The sequence below is a fragment of the Anopheles moucheti genome, chromosome 2 (assembly GCF_943734755.1).
Source record: "Anopheles moucheti chromosome 2, idAnoMoucSN_F20_07, whole genome shotgun sequence".
In the NCBI taxonomy this organism is placed as follows: Eukaryota; Metazoa; Arthropoda; class Insecta; order Diptera; family Culicidae; genus Anopheles; species Anopheles moucheti.
Window position 1 is genome coordinate 79737508 of NC_069140.1, and position 27849 is coordinate 79765356.

At 42.7% G+C, this 27849-nt stretch overlaps 1 protein-coding gene across 1 annotated transcript in view; it reads left to right on the plus strand.

Moving 5' to 3' along the window:
• LOC128301594 (protein sax-3-like) overlaps positions 1-27849 on the plus strand; it is a 125626-nt gene that overhangs the window by 80523 nt on the left and 17254 nt on the right. The window contains exons 3-4 of the mRNA XM_053038166.1: positions 13689-13982; positions 25098-25397. Of these exons, the coding sequence (XP_052894126.1) occupies positions 13689-13982; positions 25098-25397 (594 nt within the window). The remainder of the gene's footprint in view (positions 1-13688; positions 13983-25097; positions 25398-27849) is intronic.

The following is a 27849-nucleotide window of genomic DNA, read 5'->3' on the forward strand; positions in this document are numbered from 1 at the left end:
GGTTGTGAGGAAGTTGGATCACTGGAGCCGTTGTTCATCAGTATGACTGTTATGAAATTGGATACATCCATATTAAAGCAAGACTGACTACCCCGGGGATCCCTGAAATACCGGTTAACAACGCAACTGAGATGTTTTCTAAAAAAAAGCATGTCAATGTTGTTACCACCCGGAACAGTCATTTTGTAACCCAAAAGCATGACATTTTCCGGTCAATCTGTAGGATTTTCTGTCTTTAATATAATTAAATAAATTCATGATTTCTAATTTTGTTGAATTAAGGAATTTGTCTTCATACTGCAAGACTGGACCCAAATGTCAATCTATTATTCTATTTTTTTCTCAGATATTTATACATATCCATTTTTGAGTACAATATTCGTAGCTTAATACACTTTAAATAAAAGCTTGAAGTCGGAATAATATAAGTTATGTATTTTTTTTAATAAAAAGAAGAGCAATGGAGGAACCGATAACATGACGAGGCAAACTAACTGCGGAGTAGACTCACCAGGCCGGAGCCTGTGGGCTGGTCACGTCATGAGAATAACACCGGACGACTCGAAAGACTTTTTAAGTTTCCACTTGGGCAGAGGAATCATGGTAGGCCCAAATTCTGATGGATTTGAGTTGGAGTTGATGCGTCCGCCAGAAAGGCCGGGGATTATAGATTCGCAGACGAATACAACTTAACCGTGAACAGTTTAGAGGACTCTAAAGTTGTTAATTGATACAGTCGTAGCCGTTAAATTTTGTTTCAAAGTCATCAACTTTTGGCAGTTTGAATATTTTTTTGTCTCATTTGTATCAATTTTGGATAGTATGCAACAATGTTTATCTCTTTTTCATTAATTTATGTCACTTTTTCAAGAATTTTTGTCTCTACATAAAAAAAACATAATCAGTTTATCAGAATTTTATGCACATTCAGGACAATTAAATCCTGACATTATATGTTATAGAAAAAGTGAATATATTTATGCAAAAATATAGGTAACTCTTTTTTCCTTGTTATATTATATAAATACTAAAATAATGTAGCGTTTTTAACGTCAACCTTTCCGATCAGATTCAATGCAAAAATGGCTTCTTTCACCATTTGTCTACGAAGCCGCATTAAGTTAGGAGAAATAAATAAAAAAATAATCTTTGATTGTTTTTTTATTAGTTTTCATTTACATAATTTTATCTAATTATGTAAGTTTACAACCAAAAATTCGTAGTTAAATCCTAAATTTCCTCAGAATTTGAGAATTTGATTTCCTGAGACAAAATTTGTTGACTTGCAGGCAAAAATTGATACCCACTGTCAATAGTAAATGTAATAGAAGCCAACATTGATGCACACTGTTCAAAATTGGTTAGTTGGACACCTAAATCGATGCGTTTGAGACTATTGCCATTGCCAAATGAAGTGACAGCAACTGTACCCCCATCTACAGCTGTAGCCAACTTAACATTCGGTAGTAATTTTGGGCAAAACTATTTTATTGTGCCATAAAAAGCCGAGTTTGTTTTTGTTTATCGATACAAAGCTACAATGGATGAAAGCAGGAAGCTTTCCTTCCCGACATAAAATAGGTCAGGATCGTTTAGGAAAATCATCACTAATGGGGGGGAAAAGCAGACGCCCGGTTTCGGAGTAAAAACGCTTCCAACACACGGGCGCGCTCAGTAAGCGAACACCAACGAGGCCCAACTCTACTCGGTTAACCAATTTGCGTAAAAAAGCATTAGGCAATTAGGGAACAGTAAAAAAGCCTAACCAAACGTAGCCTCGTTATTGTGCCGTACACGATGGTATGGTCCCCCTGTTCAGCCAGCGTTCCGTGGAAATCTCACTGTAAATATTCTATGAATATGAAATGATACGCAACACCGAAATGGGGTTGGCGTGTCTAAAATTAATTAAATCCTCAAAATGGGGCCCCTCTTTCATTCACAAAAGGGACACGTCCGCACGACGCTCCCATTTCGGTGGGGGGCTAATGGAAGGATCAACACAAGCTTATTTGTTGGTTTGAAGGGAATTTGGGAGCGCAAAAAGGACACGGGACGATTTCCACAGGCCGCGCATATTGACACTGTTTGCGTTTAGGTGGAATCAAGCCAACAATTGTGTCCTTTCCATTCCTTGGCCACCCCTTCATGTGTGCGTATATGCCGTTTTGGGGATGAGGAGCGCAGCGGTTGTGTGGCTTACCGGGAGCGCAAATTTAGTGTACATCCGCATCATTTTCCGTTTTTCGTTCATTTTACCCGCACACTAAAAGGCCAGGAGGATCCTCCTGCGCGTGTGGCACAAAAAGGAAGGAAAGCAAAACCACTTGCTGTGTCTGCCAGAATATTTTGTTATTCCTAACAAAACTGGCTCACCGTTTTTTATTTTCGGAATGTTGGGTTTATTATTTGGAAACTTTGCGTGCTTTTTGAGTTCGTTTTATGTGAAGCCAGAATTAATGACTGCAATCGATTTTCACTCTGTGTGTGTGTAGTGGTGTCGTAGCACCCAAATTAGTTCCAAATTTTCGGACTATTACCGGGACAGTTTATGTTAAAGTTGGATCATTCCGCGAAGTACCGTTTCGCGAGGGAAGGCTAGGATTTTTTTTATGTTGCTCCAAGGGCTCATCCCTTTTAAATCCTAAAGCATCGGCTAAAAGTGGCTTTTGCCCACATTAGCATATAGCCGCTCGATGATGTTGATTGCTGGTAAATTAGGTTATGTTTGGTCGTTGCTTCATAATGGTCTGCTTAGCTGAGATTAAGCTGAGTTTAAGGTGATACTCTCTATTTTTGTGGGTGGTCGAGATTATTTGAACTTTTCCCTCGATACGAGTTTAATACGTTGATATGGAGCTGTGTAGAGGTATGAGCCTTTGAAGAACTTTCTACTTCATTCCAATAAATACCTTTTTAATGTTAATTTACATTTTTTTTCTAGTTGATTTACTTCCTTGTAATAAATAATGTCCAAACTGCAAAGATGTTTTTTGACAATAAATTTCTAGATTTTGTTCAGGATTTAAAATCGATTAAATAGAAAAATACTTCGATTTGACGGTCTTACTCGTTTACTGTCTTTTTTATTCTGTTTTTATTTATTAAATGACAGCTGTCAAAATTGTGATCATCGCTCAATGCGCGTTTACACGTACAGGCAGTCCCCGAGATACGCGGTTCCTCTCATACGCGGATTCGGAGATACACGGTTTTTGGTAATTTGACAGCTGTACTAATTTATAGCACAAAATTTAAACGAAATGGTGAAAAATTGGTCGAAAATACCTTTTATGTCACGTAATACATTTCTTTCTAACTTATTTTAATGTATTCTTTCTAAAAATCGAAGAATTCGCTGAACAAATAAAGTTCAGAGAGTCGACTCTGTGACTTTGAAGTATAAACGAAATTGCACCAGGATCCTACTTACGCGGATTTCTCCCGGGTTATAGCGGTCCACTTTAATAGCGTATCTCGGGGACCACCTGTATATACATTATTGTTATTTAATTTTTTTTAAAACTTACAATAGTAAAATTTATAATTTCTCTATATTGTTCTATATCCTTTATATATATATCTAATATATTAGATAGTAAAGTATAGAAATGTTCTAAAACTACACCTTTACTTTTGAAACTGCATTGGAGAACTCTTTGACGTCCAAGAAGCGTGTTAAAAAAGAACTGCATTCCCAACTCTCTCCGGGGAAAAAACCACGAAAAGAAAAATGGAAATAGTTGTTCATGTTGACAGCTTGCAACCTCATTATACCCCATCCCATGTCTCTCCACGCACTCAGCATCGTGAGTTGGCACCGGGGAGACTGGCAATGTCATTCTGGTTACCTTTGCCCTGAACACCTCTAGCACACAGTGCTTTTGGCTGGCTGTTGTGTGAAATGGGTGGCATTTTTTCAGCTTCATCTGGTGCCCAGATCACCGTCAACTCGGGCGGGATAGCGAGGTAATTTTTCACCGATTGAACCTAAACCTTTGGGCCACTAAATGTTCTCGACTGCACGCGTTTGGCAACGAGCCCGTTGAGTCACGACGAGTCAACGAAGTCACGTGTCTGGTGTTGATGATGATGATGAGCATTGAATGAACGCCCCGGACCAAAGGAGAAAACACATGACACACGGGGATCGTTGACCACACAGCTTCCCCCCCACTAGGTGTGGTGACGGTACACTTCACCGGTTGCAAGCTACGCCCGAGATGAGTGATTAACCCACGTCAGTTGACCCTCCGCTCCAATGCAATAGTTTAGCGTCACCCAGCGTCGGTTTGCGATGAACTACAAGCACTAATTGGAACTCCATATCCATCAGTTATGCTGTGCAGCAGAAAAGCATAATTTGTTTTGAACGATCTTTCGGAGGCAGGGAGTTCAAACCGTTGTCCTTAATTGAGCTAATAAATGAGTATGGATAATCATGCACACTCTCCAAGAAGTGCTCCAGAAATGATGAAGCTCACAAGGGTCAGTGTGGTTTAAAGGTGATGAATTTTCGCTATTTAAAGAGAAGCCTTTTAAAGTTTGCAATGAATTGTTTGAAGTTCTCGTTGGATGTTCTCTTGAGGCGCATAAAAATGACCCCATGGCTGATGTGTCATAAATTTCCAACAGCGGTGGCGGCGACGGCGGAGCATAGTAATCTAAAGTTTGGACAAATCAAGCGGCGTCCGTTACGGAACTGGCGATGATACGCTTTTTGTTCTTACTCACACACAGAGGGGTGGAGCATGTGCTAGTTTGGTCGTTAAATTTGTCAAAGGCACCGCCATTAAAAACTATATCAATAAAATTTCTCAATAAAAACTATTTCCCGTGGGATGGATGGTGTGGATGGGAGATGCAATAAAAGTGCAAGGTCTATCACCATCCAGTTGGGTTAGGGTTGGCGTCGGGCCGCACAACGTACAACGATGGTTTCTTTCATCCTGTGGAGAAGATCCTCGTGCGATTCGTCGCTTCAACGTCACCGGGGAGCAAAAACAGGACGGTTTGGATTGGAGGGTCCGCTGCCTTCAGACGATTATAGTATCGCATCGGGAAAGTAGACCTTCGCATCGTCACCCATATATTGAGGGAGTGCCATCTCACTGCACAGCTCATAAATTTTCGGGATGCAAAACAACACCGTTAAGCCTGGGCCTGGTGGTGGGGGTCGGCAAAGATGCACACAAACGCGCAAAGGAATGTTTGTGGCGTAGTTTAGAGAGAGAGAGAGAGAGAGAGAGAGAGAGAGAGAGAGAGAGAGAGAGAGAGAGAGAGAGAGAGAGAGAGAGAGAGAGAGAGAGAGAGAGAGAGAGAAGCTGGTGTGTGGCGCCTCTGGAATGTGTTGCTCTCCTTACCCCCCATACACCAGGGGTCGGCACACTTTTCTCAAAACGGGCCAGACATTAAAAATACGCCTGGAATTGCGGACAAATATACCCCACACTATTTTTTTTAAATATGAAAAAGGGGATGTCATAAAATTATAGTAAAATCATGCATAATTTGGAAAAATGTAGTACGAAAACAATAACAGATGAAAATGTTTAATAATTTCATTATAAATTTATTTCAATACTATACTTACCTTATACTTATACTTCAATACACCTGTACCTTATACTAATACTACATTTGTAAATAAACAAAAACTACATTTATTTCTGCCCTGACATTATGTTATCGTAACGAGACTCTGTTTGTGTGCATGAGCACACGAGAATTTGTGTTTTTGTTGAAGAATGATACGCAAGGCTATAGAACAATCTACGAAATATCTATTCGAAAAATGTATAGAGATATTAGGTCCGCAAATAAATAACGGCCGTTTTTAAATCGATGGGGCCACTGTGGACTATGGCGCGATTTTCACGTTTACAAACGTCATAAATCAAGTTCGGGGATGACATAATCAACCAGAATGACCGGGAATGACTGAGTAACCAGATTAGTGATTATTTCGTGCGAGTAAAAGTTCCTAGTTCTCGAAAATGTCTGATTTTGAGCCGGATAAGCGCCATATGCGGGAGGTGTTGCTGTTTTTGTTTCGAGCGAAGAAAACGGCAGCCGAAGCGCATCGAGAGCTTTCGGCGATGCTGCTCTAAGCGAAACAAGGTGTTGGGATTGGTTCCGACGCTTTCGAAGTGGTGATTTCGCCGTGGAGGATGCTCAACGTGAAGGAAGGCCCAAAACGTTCGACGACGAAGAATTGACGGCTTTACTGGAGGAAAATCACTGCCAAACGCAAGAAGTGCTTGCAGCCGTGCTTAGTGTAACTCGTCAGGCAATATCATCACGGCTGAATGCGTTAGGCATGATACAGAAGGAGGGCAAATGGATACCACACGAGTTGAAGCCGCGGGACATTGAACGCAGACTCTGCATGTGTGAATTGCTGGTCCAGCGGCACAACAGAAAGGGGTTCCTGCACAGAATCGTCACGAAAGACGAGAAGTGGATTTTGTTCAGCAATCCTAAGCGCAAAAAATCATGGGGATCCTCCGGTCATACCCCAACATCATCAGCTCGACCGAACATCCTTAGCTCGAAAGTTATGCTGAGTATTTGGTGGGACCAGCTCGGCGCCATCTACTACGAACTTCTGAAATCGGGAGAAACAATCACTGGTGAACGCTACCGGAAACAATTGATGAGTTTATGCCGAGCACTGCGTGAAAAGCGGCCAGAATACTCATCACGCCACGACAAAGTTATTCTGCTGCATGACAATGCTCGGCCACATGTTGCCCAACCTGTGAAAAACTACCTTAATACCCTCAAATGGGATGTTTTACCGCACCGGCCATATTCACCGGATCTGGCACCATCAGATTTCCATCTGTTCCGTTCCATGGCACATGGTTTGGCTGACCAGCTGTTCTTCTCCTATGAACAGATCCAGAATTGGTTGGATACCTGGATTGCGTCGAAAAACGTATCATTTTTCCGAAAAGGAATCCGCGATTTGATACTTTGATACTTACTTACTTACTTACTTACTTACTTACCAATACTTTGATTGACCCAATTTCTTCAAATAAAAATGACACGAGTAAAAATAAACTTATGAAAAAATGGCCGTTATTTATTTGCGCACCTAATATTACACAGTGGCATTTATTTGGATTCGCCGCACAAACAAAAAAACTGATGGCGTCATAATGAGGGGTTTTGTGTGTTTCATGAGTCTTGCAAACAATTTCTCGCGGGTCGGATAAAATCGGCTGGCGGGCCGGACTTTGCCGACCCCTGCCATGCACCATGGCAGGATGACATGAGCCACACACATCACACACACGTACCTCAAGACGCGATGTTGTTGATTAGGTGTGCGCCGTTGCTTGTTGATAACGATTTTAATTAAATTTGGTTGAATTGGGTGGCGGCTTTTAAATTGGAGGGTTGGGGGGCCAAACCATTATATCAACCCCAATAAACCATCGTGGGAGAATGCCAGCTTTTTTGACAAATGTCGCCGGCTCTTGCTCTCTCTCTCGTTACTTCCTACTTAACGGGATGATGAATGGTCAACCATCACGCCGCGGAGTAGTGCGATCATCACAATATTTCGGAGTGGAGAAAAAAAAACATTACAATACCCCACGGGGGGAACTCGCTTTGCTTGCTTGCTTTTTTTTTGCATGATGATTGGCGTTGATTTATTTATGGTACCCAGACTCACTTTCCCGCTTGTGGTGTGTAGCGCGTTCCGTTTCATCCATAGCGCCCCCCATCACCACGCTGCCCTGCCGACGGTGGAATTTCGAACTATTATGTCAAGTGGTGGAAGCGCGAGCAGTTCACACCGAACATTCAGAAGTAGACAGCTCGCGCGCAACAGCTTGTGTGGAAAGGAAAATATTTACTCATCGGGCGTACAAGTCGGCGTCCGTCCGACTGCCAGTTTTCCCCGATTTTCTCACTTGTTATTGCGTCGGCGATGGAGGGCGGCGAAAAATCAAAACACAAGACCGTTTGAGACTCTCAAACGCGCGCTCCTGGACGTGCGCGAATGGTCGTTCTCGTGGCCATTTGCGTTTGCGGATGATGTTGTCAGAAATTTCTTCATCATCAGCGCGCATCTTGCTCATTCAGCGCTGCAATTCAAACGAGTTGACTGGTTGAGTTTGAATCAGCGCGATTTTTGTTGGGAGAGAAGAACATATTAACTATGGAATGAACTGGCAACAGAGTTGTAGCATTTGGTTGGAACATGTTGCATTTTTAAAGGTACGAACTTTTCAACGAAATCGTAAACTAGATGGGGTATGAGTTATGTTTAACACGGAATGTGCTTCGGTAAAAAACATGTCGTCACATTTGCTATATTCATTAATATACCTCCGGAGAAGAGTATGTTAAGAGATACATAATTTTCGTGTCTGTGATATTCTTGGTGTTTCCATTTATTTTTCTTTATTCGAAATATTGGAAATATTGTGAAAATATCATAAATTCCAAATATTTGTGAAATCATGAAGGTTCTTGTATAGCTCAGTCAGGTTCCTGAGTTCTGAGAAGATATTTACGTTATGAAACATGAAGATGTTTGGGAAGATGTTAGGGAAGCACCTAACCTCAGTGTGGGGTACAGTTTGGTCCATAAAAAATGCGAACATCTGTCCACCTTCCTATAAGATCTTGCTCTTATGGTTAAGTGTAGAAAAACAACAAATTAAACAACAACATTTAACAACCATTCTATTCCATATTATTCGTTATGGCCACCGTGGTTTTCCAGTACTTACTCCAGGTGGTCAAAGAAACGGTTGCATATCTTCCGAATGTATAAACCATACAACAAGTTCCGTACATTTGTAATATGTGGCACTGGAGTGAAATTCTTCACAGGCTTTTACATGAACATTCGCCCATTCGGAGTAACCTTGGGGGTTCAAATATAGGCTGCCAGGAGGACAAACATCGTTACGTCAAAAAGTCTTGATATTCTACAGGAACCCCTTGACTCCCGGCGCCTAAAAAAAGGGCTGAAAAACACATCGGTATTCGCCTTCCTTCAGCGAACTTCGATGATAAGTCATTTCAACTCATTTCATTGAACTGAGTCATTTTCAACTCATTAGAAACAACTGCTCTGAAAGCCTTGATTCCGGCCATGATTTCCTTCTCTGGAACATCCTCCAGCATCCAAGCATCTGCGTCGAAATTAATCTAACTGTGGGTGAATTCCAGGATCGCTCCAGATTTGCAGGATCGCTGGTGAAAGGTTTCTGTTGAGAGAACACGACGATCCGATGCCTCTTCTCGAATACCTTCAACAAAATCTTCGATCGTTCCAACTGTAGTGCTTTGATCCTGTCCGTTATTAGGCTGGCATTTCACTCGTGTCCTGGACCTTTGAATTTTAGTCATCTCTGACCAATTGCCCCATTGAAGTGTTGATGACATTGACATCTTTCGTCAATTGCCGGAAGGATCATACTGGATATCCTTTTAGCATTTTTATTTCACGGATTTCACCACTTTTGAAGTGCGACTCTTGGCTTGGCTAAAGATGTTGATCATCAAGAACGATGCTTTTAATGTAATTGGCGCCCCAAAGCCTCCTCAATTTGTTTTGCAAGTTTTCCCGCGTGGAACAAACTAAACATGACTGCTTTCGTAGATATAGTACACATTTACGTTTTTAAATATCACTGTTTTGTTAACATCTCATGATAGCTTGAACCTCAAAATATCTGATATAAGTGAAAATATCGCCTCAATATAACCAAAAATAAAGTTCAAAATGGTTTCGCATTTTTTTATGGACCTTACGGTACACTTTTAACAGTAGCCAGAGAATAATAAAATTAATTCATTTCGCTAAAGGCTAGTGATGCTCAATGCTTGAGTAATTGGAGTCACCCTATATCTACCTTCTCGCTGGAAGACATTTCTGATGATGGAAAATAAGCAAAAGAAAAACAAAACCCCAACCTGCTTTACAGACCCGAACAACCATATGGCCATTGGGAAGAACTAAAGTTACTTAAGCTTGGCTGGTTGAACGGCTTTAACGCCGCCTTACCCCGCCACGTGTGAATGCAGGAAGGGGGAATTTTTTTTGCCAACATATCTCACATTAACGATGCCTGCAGGATGTAGTAAAGAACCGATTGCTTTAGCACATAAACTTCAACCCCAGCGTTTGAGGTTTTGGTGGCGGAGGTTTACGTAAGTCGATCTATGCAGCTGAGCTGCGTCTTTGGAGCTACGACAAAAAAGAAAAGGAATAAGGAATCGAGGAAAGGAAAGCAAAAAGCGCAAAGCGTAGTAAAAGCGACCCCGATTATGGTGCATTTCATACCACGCACACCAATGACATTTCCTTCAAGACAATGGCTAATAAATGTGCAATTATGGAACGGCTCTAGGCGGTTGCATCCCACGTACCGTCCGTCGTCGTCGTACGTTTATGTGTGCCAAGTTGCCATCATGTGCGTCATGTGCGTCGTTCAACCCCTCGGGCCGAGTGGGGGGCCCCGTATGTGCGCGCAATAATAACGCGTGCAGAAATAGGTAACCCACAAGCCCTCCCCCTCCGAGCGTTGCAGCTGTAAGGCGATAATGCGAGGTCTCCACCTGATTGATCTTCGATCTCGATCCGCGCTACGTTTCGGGACCCTCTATAGCGCCATTTTAGCGGACCGTGTATCTGGTTTCCTTTTAAGCGACGCTGGGGACAAGAGTGGGTGTGATAGCATTGACAATTGCGACTCGCTGAATTGTGTGTGCGTGTGTGGGGGTGAAAATGGTGTAGGCAAGATATGCTTATGAATGTTCGTTTTAGACCTCAATATAGTCGTGCTGTTTCCCTGGTGAAGGCTTACGTGCACTTTATTAATGTTATTCCATGAGGTTACTTACCCTTGAGATATGCAAAGCTTTGGGCGATGCCTTGATTAAAGCTTTCTCCAAAAATTATTAGTATTTATTTAATGAAATTTGGCCAGTTTTATTTACTGTAATCTACCAAAATATTTGATGAAGCAAAGCAATATCATCGATGTCTTGAGTAATTCCCAATATTAGTGAAGATACCAAAGAACACATAAGCTCCCATAGCATTATTAGTGTTTTTAAGAATAGTGACGTATGACAGGGTTTCGCGAAACATATAAGGTAACATTTCAACCGTTTGGGAAAAATTTCAATTTATTGTGTGATATTTGCAGTTGATGAAGAGAAAATTACAATCATCTAGGGGAAATATGCAAAGGTATAGGGGAATTCTGTTAAAAACGATCTGGAGAGCAATCAGTTGATTATCATCATTTGAGTTTGGTTTCATTGTCTTCAGTTTCGGCTTAAATTTCGTCGACAAAATCGCAACTTAGAACTCTTTTAACGAAGAGATTTTCACAGTCATCTTTTTCACTCTAAAAACTCAACCTTCATTCTGAAGGTTCTGAAAAACTAAGACTCTTTTCTTTAATGTTCAAACGTAAGCAAATTCAGTACTTCTCCACAGAAAACCTTAAACCAAAAAAAAAAGAGCATAACAGGAAAAAGCTTAAAACTAACCGGATAAAGTTTAGCAGCTGCTGTGACAATCAAGCCCTTTAGAAATAGGTATGATTTCTTTGCTGTGTCGTTCAAAGCAACTTATTAACTTTTAGATGGTTATGAAATGATGTCGTTTAAATGATTAGCAAATATTTAATTAATCTAAATTATATAGTAAAATATTATAAGGTGACCTTTCACCGTTTGGAGAAGGAAATGTCTTCAAACGAATGTGAATTGTACAATAGATTAAGTTACTCTTAGTTGTAAGCAATACGGCCTGGCCGTCCATGAATAAATAAAAAATTATATAGTAAAATATTGCCGAAATTGATTTTGAACACAAATTGGATAATACAATACAATTACAAATAATTACAAAACCCTGTAGTGAAGTCGTCAACCAAAATGTCAAGCGCCTCAGACATGAGTTGCGGTGTAAAAAATAATTCCAGTAAACAAGTTACTTGTGCATTATATTTTAATCTTCTAACCAAGAACAATTATTCTATACAGCACTAAAAAGTAGTCCACTGTTCGGAATCCATTTTTTATTATATTTTTCCCTTTTTTCTTACTGCGTCGCATCTTTCTTTCCCAGTAGCCGTATCACCCAAATTTCGTTTGCATCTTTGATGATAAATTAACAGAGCAAACCCTGTAAAATTTTAATTGAAAATTAACAACAAATTAGGGATGTAATTGCTTCACCGTCATGTCATGGAGGTTTAATATCTTTTAATGTTGTAAAATTTCAGAACATTATAATCACATTTACAATTAACGTCCCAAGCATTTAATGCAGAATGGACAAATTATAATTATATTTATATCTTTCGTGTATTTTTTATTTGCATATGGCGATGACATTTCAAGTCTGCAAGAAACGTCACTGACTCGTGTTAATCCTTATGCACTAGTTCTGGGAATAGATTTACTGAGTGCGTGGTTTGAAGGACACAATTTCCTCGCCTGAAAGCTGTTCAAACCAAAGGAAAGATCCATCTCGCTTTGTGTTTTGAATTATAATTAAATATAATTAAACAAATGTTTTGGAAATCATAATTCAAACCACATTTCGTAAACACAATTTTCGTTCTAACATTTATTCCAGATGGTTCCCCTAGACTTGCTCACATTTGGCCTGGGCCATCATTACCATCGTCATCATCTTTTTCTTTGCCGCTTTCCGGTGTGGTTTGTCAGATGCACTTTCGCTGCAGGCAGAACCAACTTTACGACGACAGGTCGCATTCAGACGCCGTTCGGAGCTTAATCCGTGCAAGAAGACGCTCATGAAGCGAACCAGTTTGGTGTTGGTCCTTGGAAGCTGGCTGACAAATGTACTGCCAAGGCTGCTGGCTGCTGGCGAAATTGCTCTGAGAGGTCGTTGCTGCCCGGTGCATAAGAAAGTGCAACGCGAAGAAAACTCGGACCGCGGGGGACACGGGGGATCCGTGATGGCACTAGGGTTGCGTTGATTAAATGAAGCTGTCAAATTGAGTGTATATTAAACGGCTTCCATTTGCATGGCCATCCATTGCAGACGAATCGAGCTACTATCCTTCCGGTGCTTCTTATCCGAGTTGCTGCCCCGACGGTCTCCCAACCGACCGGGTGCGGTTGTCCATAAGATATTGGGATCATGAAGCGAGAACTTGTTATTACAGAGCAGGAGGGGTCTCAAGGCTGTCGATTCTGCTGAAGCCGCGCTTGGTGCGGTAGCGCTAACGCACCGCTTGTATAAGCTGCTGTGAGTCATTTGAAATCATTACGTAGAACATGGCGCTATCAACAGCTTCCCAGTCGCGTCTGCTGGAAAAACACACACAGGCTTTTGGGATTAGTTTCGAACTGCCTAACGGGTCCCCATGCGAACGGGGAGTAACTTTAAATTATAACTTTATCAACTTGTGCCATTTGCCCCATGCTATGGTCCTTGGTGTTTATTTCTCCCTGGAGCCTACGGAAGGGTTTCAGTATTATAGCTTCCAGACCGGAAAGTATCTGTGTGTGTGTGTGTCCATAGTTGTATAAAATTTGCATATTTGACAATGATCCGGATTTCTACTGTTAATTCTTGGGTGGTTGAGTGGAAGGACTAGGGAAACGGTGGAATGTTTCCTGTTTAAATAGACGCAAAATATTAATCGATCGGTTCTGTCTCTTTGCAGCCCAGTATCGTCCTCCCCGAATCATCGAACATCCCAACAACCAGATCGTGCCGAAGAATGAACCCGTAACGCTGAACTGTAAGGCCGAGGGTGTACCGGAACCGACCATCCACTGGTACAAGGACGGCGAACCGGTGAAGCTTACGCCGAACCACGTGCTGCTCCCGTTGGGCTCACTGTTCTTCCTGCGGACGTTGCACAGCAAGAAGGAGAACGATGCCGGTGTCTATCGATGCGTTGCCTCGAACATTGCCGGAACTGCCGAAAGCCGCAACGCTACGCTACAGATTGCATGTAAGTATTGCGAATATCGCCATGGGAAATTGAATTTCTTGCTTCAATTTTTGGGTTTTGGGCTTTTGGGTAGCTACCCTAGGGGGATATTGGAGCATCTTCATCATGTAACAAATTGTTGGGTTAGAGTGTGTTTAAAAAACAAATATTGGAGAATAACATTTTTGTAGTAGCATTTTCCTCAAGAAAGGCCCTTGTTTCGGCGATCACCTCTTCATTCGAGGAAAACTTCTTCTCAGAGTACATCCTTTTGAGATATGAGAAATGGAAATAGTCACTGGGGGCCAGATCTGGGGAATACGATGAGTGGGAAAGCAATTCGTAGTGTAATACATGAATTCCTGCCATTGTTTTCACTAACTTATGAAAATATGGTGCGTTGTCTTGATGAAACAAAACTTGATTTTCTTCAAATGTGGCCGTTATTTGGCGATTTCGACCTTCAAACTCTCCAATAACTTGATATAATAGTTGCTGTTAATTGTTTTTCCTTTTTCAAGATAATCGATGAAGATTATTCCTTGTGAATCCCAAAAACCTGATGCCATAACCTCGCCAACTGATTGTTGCGTTTTCCTTTGATTTGGAGCAGGTTCATCGTGTCCAATCCACTCGGATGACTGTCTATTGGACTTTGGAGTGAAGTGGAGAAGCCAAGACTCATCCATGGTAACATACTGACGCAGGAACTCGGATTTATTTCGCTCAAACAGCTCCAAACACTGCTCAGAATCATCAAATCGTTGTTGTTTTCAGTTAAATGTGAGTTCGCGCGGCAGCCATTTTGCACAGAGCTATCGCATATCCAAATACTCGTGAACGATATGTCCAACACGTTCCTTAGACATCTTTAAGGTGTCAGCTATCTCGATCAACTTCACATTATGGTTGCTCTTAATAATTTTGTGAATTTTTTCAATGTTTTCGTCAGTAATCACCTCTTTTGGGCGTCCACTGTGTTCACCATCTTCAGTGCTCATTGGTGCTCAATGGTAGATTTTGGTGCAGCAGTGTCCAAAAACTCTTCATCAAGCCATTTTTTGGCTTCAACTGTATTTTTCCCCTTCAAAAAGCAATATTTTATCATCACGCGAAATTCCATCTTTTCCATGATTACTCAAAACACTAAATGCCCCAGCCTACTAGGTTATTGTCCGATAGCTGTCACATTTTGACAGATCTCGTTTGAAGGTTGGTACAAACTAAAAATGATATCGATTTAAATCTTCTAGCGGCGGTATATGTGTTAGTCCAAACAATTATCAGCCGATTTGTTATTTAGAATAATCGACTTAAAGCATTATGAACGTTATGAGTTATAAAATTAATGTAAAACAATTCATATCTCTCACATTCTGCCTCCAGCCTCCGTCGAGAGCAGACGTGTTCCAGACGAGCGCTTGCGTTTCGATTTCGGCAGATAGCGGTCAGTGCCCCGGTTGCGATAGCGACAACGCCGAGAATCTCGTCGTGGCTGTGTTGTGCTAATTGGTGTTGCGTTATTCTCCGATATTCGCTAGGAGAAAGTGTTGTCTATGTGTCGATCGTATGCGTAGGGTAACTCACGAGAGTGTCCTATCATAGCGATCGCAGTTAGTTTTCACTGTAGTGTGTGTGAAGTGTTTCTGTGCGTGACGGTAAGTCCCAATCCCTGTCCCCAGTTGACAATTCTCGGGCTTTACCAATATGGTAGAGTCAGACCCATGTAGTGACTCCGACTCGGAGTTACGCAGTGGGGCAAAGCGGAAGATAGGACGGAAGAAAGGTGCGCCAGCATCAAAAAAACTCGCTAGCGAATGTTCGTCCAATTCTGACCCTCAAGCCCAAGCATCAGCATCGCTGAATAAGGGCTTAACAAGATCGCGCGCTTACCCCGCTTCCTGGCAGGGTAAGCCAATAGTTTATTTTATGCCACGTACGCGCCAGTTGGATGTGAGATCGATCGCCACATCGATCTTAGGCAAGTACCCGGGTGTAACCGATATTTATCGGATGCGCCCGAACAAGATCAAGGTCACCGCAAAGGACCGGCTTCAAGCCAATGCCATAGCGGCCGATACGGAGTATGCGGAGCTTTACCGGGTGTTTATCCCTGGTGGATCGGTGGAGGTAACCGGCGTGGTCGAAGATTTCGACTATCCGGAGGAGGACATTTTAAAAAATGGTCTCGGAACTTTTCCGTCGCCAGATACTCCAAAAGTGCGTGTTTTGGAGGTCAAAAAATTATTTAAAGCAGTGGTATCCGAGGAAGGTGGAAAAACCTTCGTCCCGACATCCTCCCTCCGGATTACGTTTGAGGGAATGGTACTCCCACAGGCACTCGTTTGCGAGGGTCTAAGAATACCCATCCACCGGCCATACATTCCAAGGGTGGCCACCTGCTCTAAGTGCAGTCGTATAGGCCACTCCGAGGCGTTTTGCACTGGCAAAATAAGCTGCGGTAAATGTAGGGGGCAACACTCCACCGAGGAATGCAAAACCTTGACCCCTAAATGTTCGCATTGTCGGGACGAGTGGCACGAGGTGGTAGTGTGCCCTGTTTATAAAAAAATAAAAAAAGAGCAATCAAAAACAATAGCCGAGCGGGCACGCGGCACGTTTAGTGAGGCTCTTAGGAGTGCTCAAAATTCGTTTGAAGTGCTGGCCGATGGTGCGCCAAATGTACCATCTTTAAATCTGACTGCATCAGAGCGGGTGGTCATGAGACCAAGAAAATTATTGAGATATTCCTACAAAAAGGTCCAAAGGAAGGTCTTATCGAAAAAGGGAAACCCTGTGGCACCACAGCGTCGCGCCGAGAAAAAGACGCCATTCCCCACATCTAATTGTCCTAGTCGTGGCGCTGATCCCTTGAAAAAATCATCCCAAGCTCCCCGGGAGCAGACCAAGAAGAAGCGATCCCCTCGGGCCGAGGCCCTTGTGGACACTCCTGGCTTCACCACTGAACCTAGGAGCTTCTCGAGGGCTCACACCCCTTCCTTGACCGAAATCCTAGAGTCCCTTGTTATGTCCTTGAATCTTCCCATCCCACTACAAATGATCGCTACTTGGGCTCTCCCGTACCTAAAGGGGATGATCAAACAGTGGCTGACACAATGGCCATACTTGAGTATGATGGTCCGTCTTGATGATTAAATCAAAATGGCTACCATCATACAATGGAACTGTAGAAGTTTGATTGGAAAAATAGACTCTTTTAAAGCCATAGTTGGCGAATATAATTGTAACGTCTTCGCCCTCTGTGAAACTTGGCTATCGCCCAATACACTATTAACCTTCCCGGGATATAATTTAATCCGTGAAGATCGAATCAACCGAGGAGGAGGGGTGTTGATTGGTATTAAAAAGAGTCACACTTTCTCAAGACTAGCAACCCCCAGACAGGATATAATCGAAACTGTCGCTATAAAGGCAAAGATAGGCGATCTTCACGTGACAATTGCCTCTATTTATATCCCCCCGATAGCTAAGGATGAAAAGAACAGGATTGAAAAGATCAAACAGGATCTTGGAAATCTAACAGTGGCTCTGCCTGGGCCACTTTTAATCCTGGGAGACTTCAACTCCCATGGTTTAGACTGGGGATGTGTAAAGGATGATATTCGCGCTCCCTTAATCAGAGAATTCTGCGACAGACATAACTTTGCAATACTTAACTCAGGGGAGGCAACTAGGATGCAAACAGCAATGAGTAGGGCAAGTGCACTGGACCTGTCATTATGCTCCTCAGCTTTGTCCTTGGATTTTAGTTGGAAGGTGATCCAGGACCCTATCGGCAGTGATCATCTGCCGATAGCAATCTCTTACATTAAGGGAGGATACTCAGTAGATAATTCGATCGTTAAATGTGACTTAACGAGGAATATCAATTGGGTGAGATACGGTGAACTTATGACCGCTTCACTCTTCCTTGATAAACCCGATTCATGTCCTGTAAAGGAATATAAAAAACTCGAATCATTGATAATCGAGTGCGCCCTTGCCGCCCAAACAAGGGGCTCCCACCAAGCAAGGACATTTAAAAAACCTCCCACTCCTTGGTGGGACAAGGATTGTCAAGCGGTATTTAACATGAAGCGGACGGCTTTTAAGGCTTTTAGAGACACTGGCTCCAGACACTTGTATATACAGTACAAGAGTTTGGAGAGAAGGTGCAAAAATCTTCTTAAAGCAAAAAAGAAATGCTACTGGCGAAATTACGTAAAAAAACTGAAGCCCTCTGTTTCATTAAAGTCACTTTGGAGAAAGGCTAGAAGAATGCGGAGTAGTAAACATACTAACGAGAGCGAAGGTTTTACCGGCGACTGGTTAAAGGATTTTGCCTACAAGTTCTGCCCTGACTTCGTTCCTGCGCAAAACTATTCTCAACATGCGCCTGGTAGTGATCCTAGGATGGATTCACCTTTCACCATGATGGAGTTTTCTCTCGCTCTCCTATCTAGCAACAATTCTACCCCAGGTTTGGATCAGGTGAAAAGCAAATTGCTTCAGAACTTACCAGACGTGGGCAAGAAACGATTGTTGGATTTATTCAACCAACTGTGGGAGTTTAACATCGTCCCGCCAGACTGGAGAGAGGTGAAAGTTGCCACCATTTTGAAGCCTGGTAAACCGGCATCAAGACACGAATCGTACCGCCCTATCTCGTTACTTTCGTATCTGAGGAAACTCTTTGAAAAGATGATTCTTTTTCGTTTAGAAGAATGGCTTGAATCAAACGGCCTTCTTTCAGCTACCCAATTTGGTTTTCGCAAAGCAAAGGGTACAAATGACTGCTTAGCGCTTCTTACAACAGAAATTGAACTTGCTCGTGCTCGCAAGCAAAACATGGGATGTATCTTTTTGGATATACAGGGGGCTTTTGACTCAGTTTCTCCTTGGAAACTGTGTCAAATGCTAGAAAATGCGGGGCTGGGTCCGAAGATGAACAATTTTCTCTTCAATCTTTTGTCGGAAAAAGTAATGAATTTCGATAATGGTCACGTAAAAATGAAACGGACCAGCTTCCATGGACTAGCACAAGGGTCCTGTTTGAGCCCCCTGCTATACAACTTTTATGTCAAGGATATAGATACCTGTCTGGCGGCCAACTGCAGCATTAGACAATTGGCAGACGATGGTGTTATTTCAGTCGCGGGCAGACGCACCATCGATATACAAGAAGCTTTGCAATCCACTTTGGATAATCTCACCAAGTGGGCAGATAGCCTAGGTATCACGTTTTCTGCGTCAAAAACTGAAATGGTAGTCTTTTCCTGTTTTAGCGACACGGTTAATAACAGACAGAGAGGACTATTTGAACCAAAACCTGATGTCTTTTTGTACGGGGAAAAGATATCAATATCCGACAATTTTCGATACCTAGGTGTTTGGTTCAACTCTAGACTGAAATGGAACACACACATCGCCCATCTGGTCCAAAAGTGTTCCAAGAGAATCAACTTTTTGAGGACAATCACAGGCTTCTGGTGGGGCGCACACCCATTAGATGTCCTGCGATTGTACAAGACTACAGTACTATCCGTTTTGGAGTATGGAAGCATATGTTTCCAGTGGGCACCCAAAACGTCGATGATACAATTAGAAAGAATACAGTACCGTTGTCTTAGACTCGTACTAGGGAGCATGAAATCCACCCACAACATGTCCCTAGAAGTGATGACTGGGGTGATGCCGCTGAAACTTCGTTTTGAGCTGCTCTCGCTTCGCTTTCTGGTCCGATCCTCAGTATCAAATCCCTTGATTATAGAGAATTTCAAAGCACTAATAGAGGCAGGTTCAAAGAGCAAAATCATTGATGTATATAATGATTTTGTCTCCCTACAAGTACACCCTAGCGCTTCACAAGCAATAAACCGTGCTGCCCTTCCTGAGGCCTACAGTTCTTTTGTATGTACAGACTCCTCGTTGCGAGAGGAAATCAAGACCATTCCTAATGATCTTCGCCCGAAGGTCGTCCCGGGCATTTTTAGGAGAAAGTATGGCCATTTAGACCCTTCAAAACAGTTCTACACTGATGGATCGTCTTCTGGGGAGGGTACGGGCTTCGGTGTTTTTGGCATAACAACGGAGGTCGCGTTCAAGTTGAGGCAACCATGCAGTGTATACACTGCTGAGTTGGCCGCAATATTTTACGCGCTACTTATCATAGCTGCGAGCCCTTCTGGTCAGTACTTCCTTTTCACTGATAGTTTAAGCGCAATTGAAGCGCTAAAAACAGAGAAGGCTGTTAAGAGCCATGACTATTTTATCCACAAAATTATGGAAGTATTTGGCTCATTGTTTGAGAAAGCTTTTAGAGTTTCGTTAATTTGGGTTCCTTCTCATTGTGGAATTCCCGGCAATGAAAAGGCCGACTCACTGGCCAAAAAAGGCGCAACCGAAGGCGCATTTTACGATAGACCAATCTCAACCCATGAGTACCTTCGCTCCCCACAGCAACTTTGTCTGTCTCGCTGGCAGAGCATGTGGGAAGCGGATGAACTCGGGAGATTCCTTTTCTCGATCTCTCCGCAAGTGTCCCTGCGGCCCTGGTTTGGTGGGCTCTCTGTGGATCGTGCGTTTATCCGCATGATGTCTCGGCTTATGTCGAACCATTTTGCACTGGATGCACATCTACAGCGCATAAACCTGTCGGACACGAAAGTATGTAGCTGCGGGGTTGGATTCCACGATGTGGATCACCTTCTGTGGCACTGCGTGGAATTCGAACCCGCCAGACCTGACTTGCTGAGGGCAATCCGGGGTATCGGACTGCAACCGGGTGCTCCGATCCGCGACGTACTGGCTAACAAGGACTTGAGGTATATGATGATTATACACCGCTTCTGCCGAGAGAATGGTCTAATCCTTTGATTCCCTTCCTTAAGTTCCTTTCCATCCTTCCAAATGTTCCATTAAATGTTAAATGTTGTCCTACGTTATATTCGTATTGTGCCACATAGATTTCGACACCAACGCGACCCCACTGGGACACGGCAGCATCTCCGAACATCCACGGAGGCAGAAAAATATAGCTACAATTAGCACGGTTGTATCGCTCCTTGTTGTAACTGTTATAAATGTTACACTAATATTACGTGCCTGTTCTTTGTCCTACACCTACAACAATAGACCGGCAACAACATCAATAGCTCAGCATCACATCCACCACCATCGTTTCAAAAACACTACCACCACCACCACCAACCACCACCATACAACAAATACCACCACCAGCATCAGCATCACCACCGCCACCATCATCGCCATCACCACAAAGCTTCAACCGCCACCACAAAAAGACCACATCACCATCCGCCACTGCATTCCATAGTTTTAAGTTAGTTTTTAAAAACAACCGAGCAAGCCCGGGATAAGGCTCATAACTGGGAGGAAATGCCCAAAGTCATATTATTTCGACAAAATATGTCGATCATACGGCCCTTGGCCGTCATAATGGAACAATAAATAAATAAAAAAATTCATATCTTCATCCACCCCAATTTTCTGAGTGCTCAATCTCTCGTGCCCATGTGGGCTTGCAAGTTCAAAGTTATAATCCTAGTCACACACCCAAACATCGCCATAATTTACGATACGAAAGCACTCCTCTAGCGATAAGCAAATGCACCACCGAAAAATAAATGGAACTTCTTCAAACTTCCATTCAATTATGTGCCAGGGGTCTCACCGGTGACCGATCGCTGCATCAATGTGTTTGGCCCCTAGGAATAATGTACTCTAGTGTCCCGGGACTGCATCATTCACTCGTTCACTCCCTATCCTTCTTGTTGATGTCGGAAGTGTTGGCCTTGCCTTGCTTTAACCGATAAATGCAGATAAGTCCGTAAAACGGAGAGACGACGACGACGACGGTGTGTGTATCATGGCGCCATTCACAACCTTTTGCTGCTCGTAAATGCCTACCCCCCAACAAGGGTAGTCTCGTCGCAGACACAACAAGGTGCACGACGCATCTATGCTGCGCTGATTTGCATAATTATTTATTACAACAATAATCCTACCTGATCGGAACAGCGCGCTTTCATGTGGCCAGCACCTCAAATGGCAATGCCGTTCAAACCACTTTGTCTTCTATCTCTCTGTACGGGGGTTGCTGCCATCACGCGTTTCCCTTCCCCACAACAAATCGAACCTCGTCGGCCCGTGGCTGAACTTGTCGGTTCGGTGCGAGAGTAATGATGCTAATGGAAGAAAGGGCAGGAAATTAAATGATAGCACTAACCCGCACCGCTCGGTGGTGAAGATCCACACAAACCCCCTCGAGAAGTCTTCTTTGTTTCTCCGCATTTCGCTAAATGGTTGGTTGGTGGTGCTTCCTGTGCGCGCCGGACCGCGCGTCCATTCTCAAGGTGGAGTGATGTTGTGTCACATTGAAATTGATGCTTTGTCACTTTTATAAATAGGCATGAAGGTGTCGCCGAGGATTGATGATGTTCGATTTTGTTACGCGCTGCAGGAGGCATAAATCTAGCACGGCAAAATGGATATACGGGACATAGTGTTGTTATGCAGATTGAATTACGGCCGGGCATCATGCGAAAACTATCGACGGATGGGTGGTGGTAGCGTAATGGTGTTTCCTTTCTGTTGGGTTCTGCTTTTTTTTGTTAATTGAAATGATTTCGTGATATAATGATCAGCATTTGTTTTCTGTTTGATGCTATAGGTTCATTTTGGTGAATTTATAGCAGGTTATCTGTTGACAAATGTGCGTACAGTGGTGGTCATTTATGTGAGGCAACCACTGTAAGCAAGGCACATCCAGATCATGGACATTAAACTAGCTTTAGACTATTAGAATCCAGGAAATTAAGAGGTTTTAAGTATATTGTTTTTATTACTTCTTTGCACCAAAAATTAGAAGAGGTTTATACAGGGTGTCTCGCAATTTTTTGACACTTTCCCAATGCTTTTTGACTGCGTTCCAGCTATTTTTGAATCTGTTTTGTTTTTTTTTCAAACTATTATGCCTTGAATCCTTGATCCACCTTCGTGATCATGCTTTCGGCAATGTACGAAATTAAACTCGAAGAACACTATTCCTTCTCTTTTTGTTTTAATTTTAAAGACTCGTAGCTAATTCTATAATAATTGGTTTTGAAATTTTATTTACTTTATTAAATTTTTAAGTTACTTTTTATACATGGACCCTCATTATTTGTGCTTTTCAACATTATATTTATACAGCTGGCTAGAATCACTCTTTGGGATAAAATATTTTCAGTACGAAGTTCTGGATCCATAAAGTAGCTTTCAAAATTGTATGAGAAACCGTAAAACAACTTCAGGAAGTATTCAAAAAATTTTTGGGATGCATTCAAAAAATCTCGAGACCGATTCATTAATAGCTGAAAAGGTGTTAAAAAATTGTGAGACACCCTGTATATGACAACAATGGAGCATCTCAGTAAGATATATAAATGAATAAAAGGAGATATATAATGTCCTTGAATCGTAATTCCTTGATGAGGTAGTGTAACAAAAATGTATCACTTTATTGATTGATTGAATTATCGATCAGTCGCTCTTGCACTACGCGTCGCATTTCTTCCTATTATTTATATATCCAATCCGGTTCTGTGAGTGTTATTGATCGATCTTTAGCATACTTCTGACATATTTTATAGTTGCTTTTATTCTTTTTCAAATTGACCCCAAATTTAACAAAAATTAAAATTTATTTTAATTTAAATACGTACACCTTGTACAAGTAATGGGTCAATTTTAATAAAGCAACGTTGGCTTGCTTACAACAACTGCAGTACAACTGTGTATGGCTTTATTCTCAAATGTTTCTATTTAAGCACTCTGAATCAGAAAATGTTTATAAATATGTTCAACATAACCTAAAATATCTAAGAATGCTTCAAGAAATTCATTCCCACCCATACTGTGCTGACCACCACTGTATTTTTGTGTTTAGATTTTAGCACACTGAAATCCTCTACGGTTACGAAATTTCACGTCAGGCTCGAATTGCTGTCACATTGCATTTAGGTACTACACTGATGTCGCAAAGCAGTAATTGTCTATACGTTTTTTTGTTCGCATGTTAGACGTCGTACCCACCTACATGCATATTAATACAGTGTGTCTAATTAGAGCGTTCGGATGTGTGCTTTTACTCCATGATGGCATTATTTGTTCGACAGGTTTTCCCTGTTTGATATGTGCTTGCACTCGCTAATGAAAACAAATCTGCATAAATTATGCACCTCCACCCATCCCCAACTACTGTGTGTCCACAAGCCCGTAGTCACCTCACACACAGCGCGTAAGACAATGGAAATGTTCTGCATATAGCGCTCGACGATAGCCCGTCAAAATGTTGATTAACAAAACCGGTGAAGTGCAGAAAGCCGACACAGAAGAACACCCCCTCTGTCCTGTCCTGTGCTTGTAATGATACGGGATAATGACATACTTGACATGCATCGCGCCCAATGGCGCACCGGGTTCCATCTGACCATTTCGCGCTTAGCCAGTATCATTACAGGCACACAGACACTGGGTTTGGTTGCCGTTTTACATCGAGCGCTCGCTCCCTGTGTGTGTCACTTGACGCTTGGCAAATGCATGTGATGTCGGTGAGTGATAGCGCAGCGATGGTGGCAAAAAGCCGGTAAGGACAGGTTGAACTCGTTGGCTTTGCTACGGATCAGCGACGACCGTTCAGCATAGCCATTAGAAACACGATTCTGTTGCATCTCAACTAACCTTTATAATTGAGCTCCTGTTCGTTCGAGCACAGGGGTCTCATAATTACCCTGTGCCGGTGATCCACCTTCGTGCATCATTGGGCACAAGTCCGGCCATCCAATTTAACCATACATGCACCGTTGCTTGTACCTTTACACCCGGCCAACAGCACCAGCAGCAGCAGCACCGATGTGTCGCGCAACCGATGATGATTTCCGAACGGGTTTTTCTGGACAAATCTGAGCGCCTTGTAAAATGGTGTCAATTCGATGATAATGATAGTCGCTAATGATAGCAAATAACAGCATTTGCATCTAGCGATGTAACGAAACCGCGCTCTCGGCGCTGCATTTCCCCCCTGGATGATGTTTAATTTCTCATTGTGTTTTTTGCTTTTCTCTTCATTTTTAGTACTGCGAGATGATTTTCGCGTCGAGCCAAAGGATACGCGTGTGGCTGCCGGTGAAACAGCCCTGCTGGAGTGCGGTGCGCCAAAGGGTACGCCCGAGCCAATGATCCGCTGGATGAAGGATGACAGCTTGATGGACGAGCAGCTTCGGTTCGCCAAGGAGATCGGTCGCATCCGGATCGTGGACGGTGGAAATCTTCTCATCAGCGATGTACGGCCGGCCGATGGTGGGCGCTACAAATGTGTAGCGTACAACACGGTCGGTTCGCGCGAAAGTTCCGTCGCACGGCTCACGGTGCAAGGTGAGTGGACATGATAATGAGTGCATTTTAAGTAAGATGTAACCAGCTTCCGTGCATTGTACTTGACGTGCCGTGTCGATGGATAACTACATAATGATTTTAAAAGGTCTCCCTCAAGAAAGATAGAAGGTTAGAATTCGATGTAGATGAAGAAAAGAGGAATCCGTTGGAGATGGAGAGAAGATGGAGTCAGAATTCACTGGAGATTGTGGGACGATGGAGTCAGAATTCGTTCGAAATGGATAGAAGATGGAGTCAGAATCCGTTGGAGATGTAGAGAAGACGGAGTTAGAATTCTTTGGAGATAAGAGGAATCAGAATTCGTTGGAGATGGAGAAAAGATTGAGTCAGAATTCACTGGAGATTGTGGGACGATGGAGTCAGAATTCGTTGGAGATGGTGGGAAGATGGAGTCAGAATTCGTTGGACATGGAGAGAAGATGGAGTCAGAATTCGTTGGAAATGGAGAGAAGACGGAGTCAGAATTCATTGGAGATTGTGGGACGATGGAGTCAGAATTCGTTGGACATGGAGAGAAGATAGAGCCAGAATCCGTTGGAAATGGAGAGAAGATGGAGTTTGAATCCGTTGGAGATTGTGGGAAGATGGAGTCAGAATTCTTTGAACATGGAGAGAAGATGGAGTTAGAACTCTTTGAGGATCAAGAAAAGAGGAATCAGAATCGTTGGAGATGGAGAGAAGATGGAGTCAGAATTCCAGATTGCGGAAAGATGGAGTCAGAATTCGTTGAAAATTGAGCAAAGATGGAGTTAGGATTCTGTGAAGTTGAAAAAAGAGTAATCAGAATTCGTTGGAGATGGAAAGATGACGGAGTTAGAATTCCTTGAAGATAAGAGGAATCAGAATTCGTTGGACATGGAGAGAAGATGAAGTTAGAACTGCTTGAAGATCAAGAAAAGAGGAACCAGAATTCATTGGAGATGGTGGGAAGATGGAGTCAGAATTCGTTGGACATGGAGAGAAGATGGAGTCAGAATTCATTGGAGATTGTGGGATGATGGAGTCAGAATTCGTTGGATATGGAGAGAAGATGGAGTTAGAACTCCTTGAAGATCAAGAAAAGAGAATCTCCGTTGGAGATGGAGAGAAGACGGAGTTAGAATTCCTTGAAGATAAGAGGAATCAGAATTCGTTAGAGATTGAGAGAAGATGAAGTCAGAATTCATTGAAGACGCTTTAGACATCTGCAAAACATTTCAAAGTGCTGAAACGTCCAGTACCTGGTCACATGGTGCTGAACAGATATGATTTGAAAAGCAATTCAATGTTAATTTAACTGTGTTTTAATTCCATCCTGCAAGCAAATTATTTTTCAACATTCGCAATGTATACTGGAGAACGTACTAGTGAAGTTGATTAAACAAAGTCAGCGGTAATGAATTAAATTATGTCATTGTTATTACATCTTTCCATGTTACGGACACAGATGCTAGTTAGCTTCACAAGAGAGAGATTGTTTGCAATGGTAAATACACTGGGCAACATTTCCATTTCTGCAACTGCTGCAGAGAAAAATGCTGATCCAATGCTGCCCTTTTTATCTCCCCCCCCTGCTCAGTGTTGTGTAATCGAATTGTAAATTAGCAGCTGTCGATATCATTCTTCGCTCCCGCAGGCCACAGCATTTGCCACAGCACAAAGAAAAACCAGCACACCAGCCTTGGTTTGTTTTCCATTCGATTGGTTTTTATCCTGCTCATAAATTTTTATATTACTTTCCTTGCTTACGCCCACCGTTTCTTTTGTCGAGTTTGGGGCGTCACTTTCGCTCCCAAAAACCTCCCCCCGTAGAAAAAATACCCACCGCTTAAACGTCCTTAGGAAGAAGCTGGGGAAGCTAAGATTGGCATGGCGGAAATTCACCCCCCCCCTAAACTAAGCAAAACCCCTCCAAAAGCAAAGACCTTGTCGTCGTCCCCCACGGTGGTGAGCGCACCTTCTGCGAAAGGAATCCATAAACTAATCAAACGAATTTCTTTGGGGGAGCAGCGCTGGGGAAGGATTCTAATGCTTCCTTAACAGCTACCGCTTATATTGTGTGGTGCTGTTGGAGGGATTCTCGTTTCTGGGATTTATTCTTTTGCCATTGCCGGTTCCGGTCACGCCTGCAGTGTTCCGCTTGATGTCAGTTGATTATTGCTGACTTCCGGGGTATTGGCAACGAATGCACACTCATTGGTGTGGTGTTTGCCACTGCTGTGGCTGTGGCTGAACCGAGCTCCAACAACAAATGGCAAACGGTGATTGAGAGTTTGTGTTGGATTGTTTCGTTTTCCGTCATGAATTGTGAAGGGGGTGGGAGCGAAAGTCTTTCCCCTTTTGAAAAGGCAATGAAAATTCCTTAATTCTGGCTTTCCACTGTGTGTTGGGTTCAGCATTTTCCTTCAAACAGTCTTAAAGCTGAAGCTACTCGAATCATGCAATCGGCAAG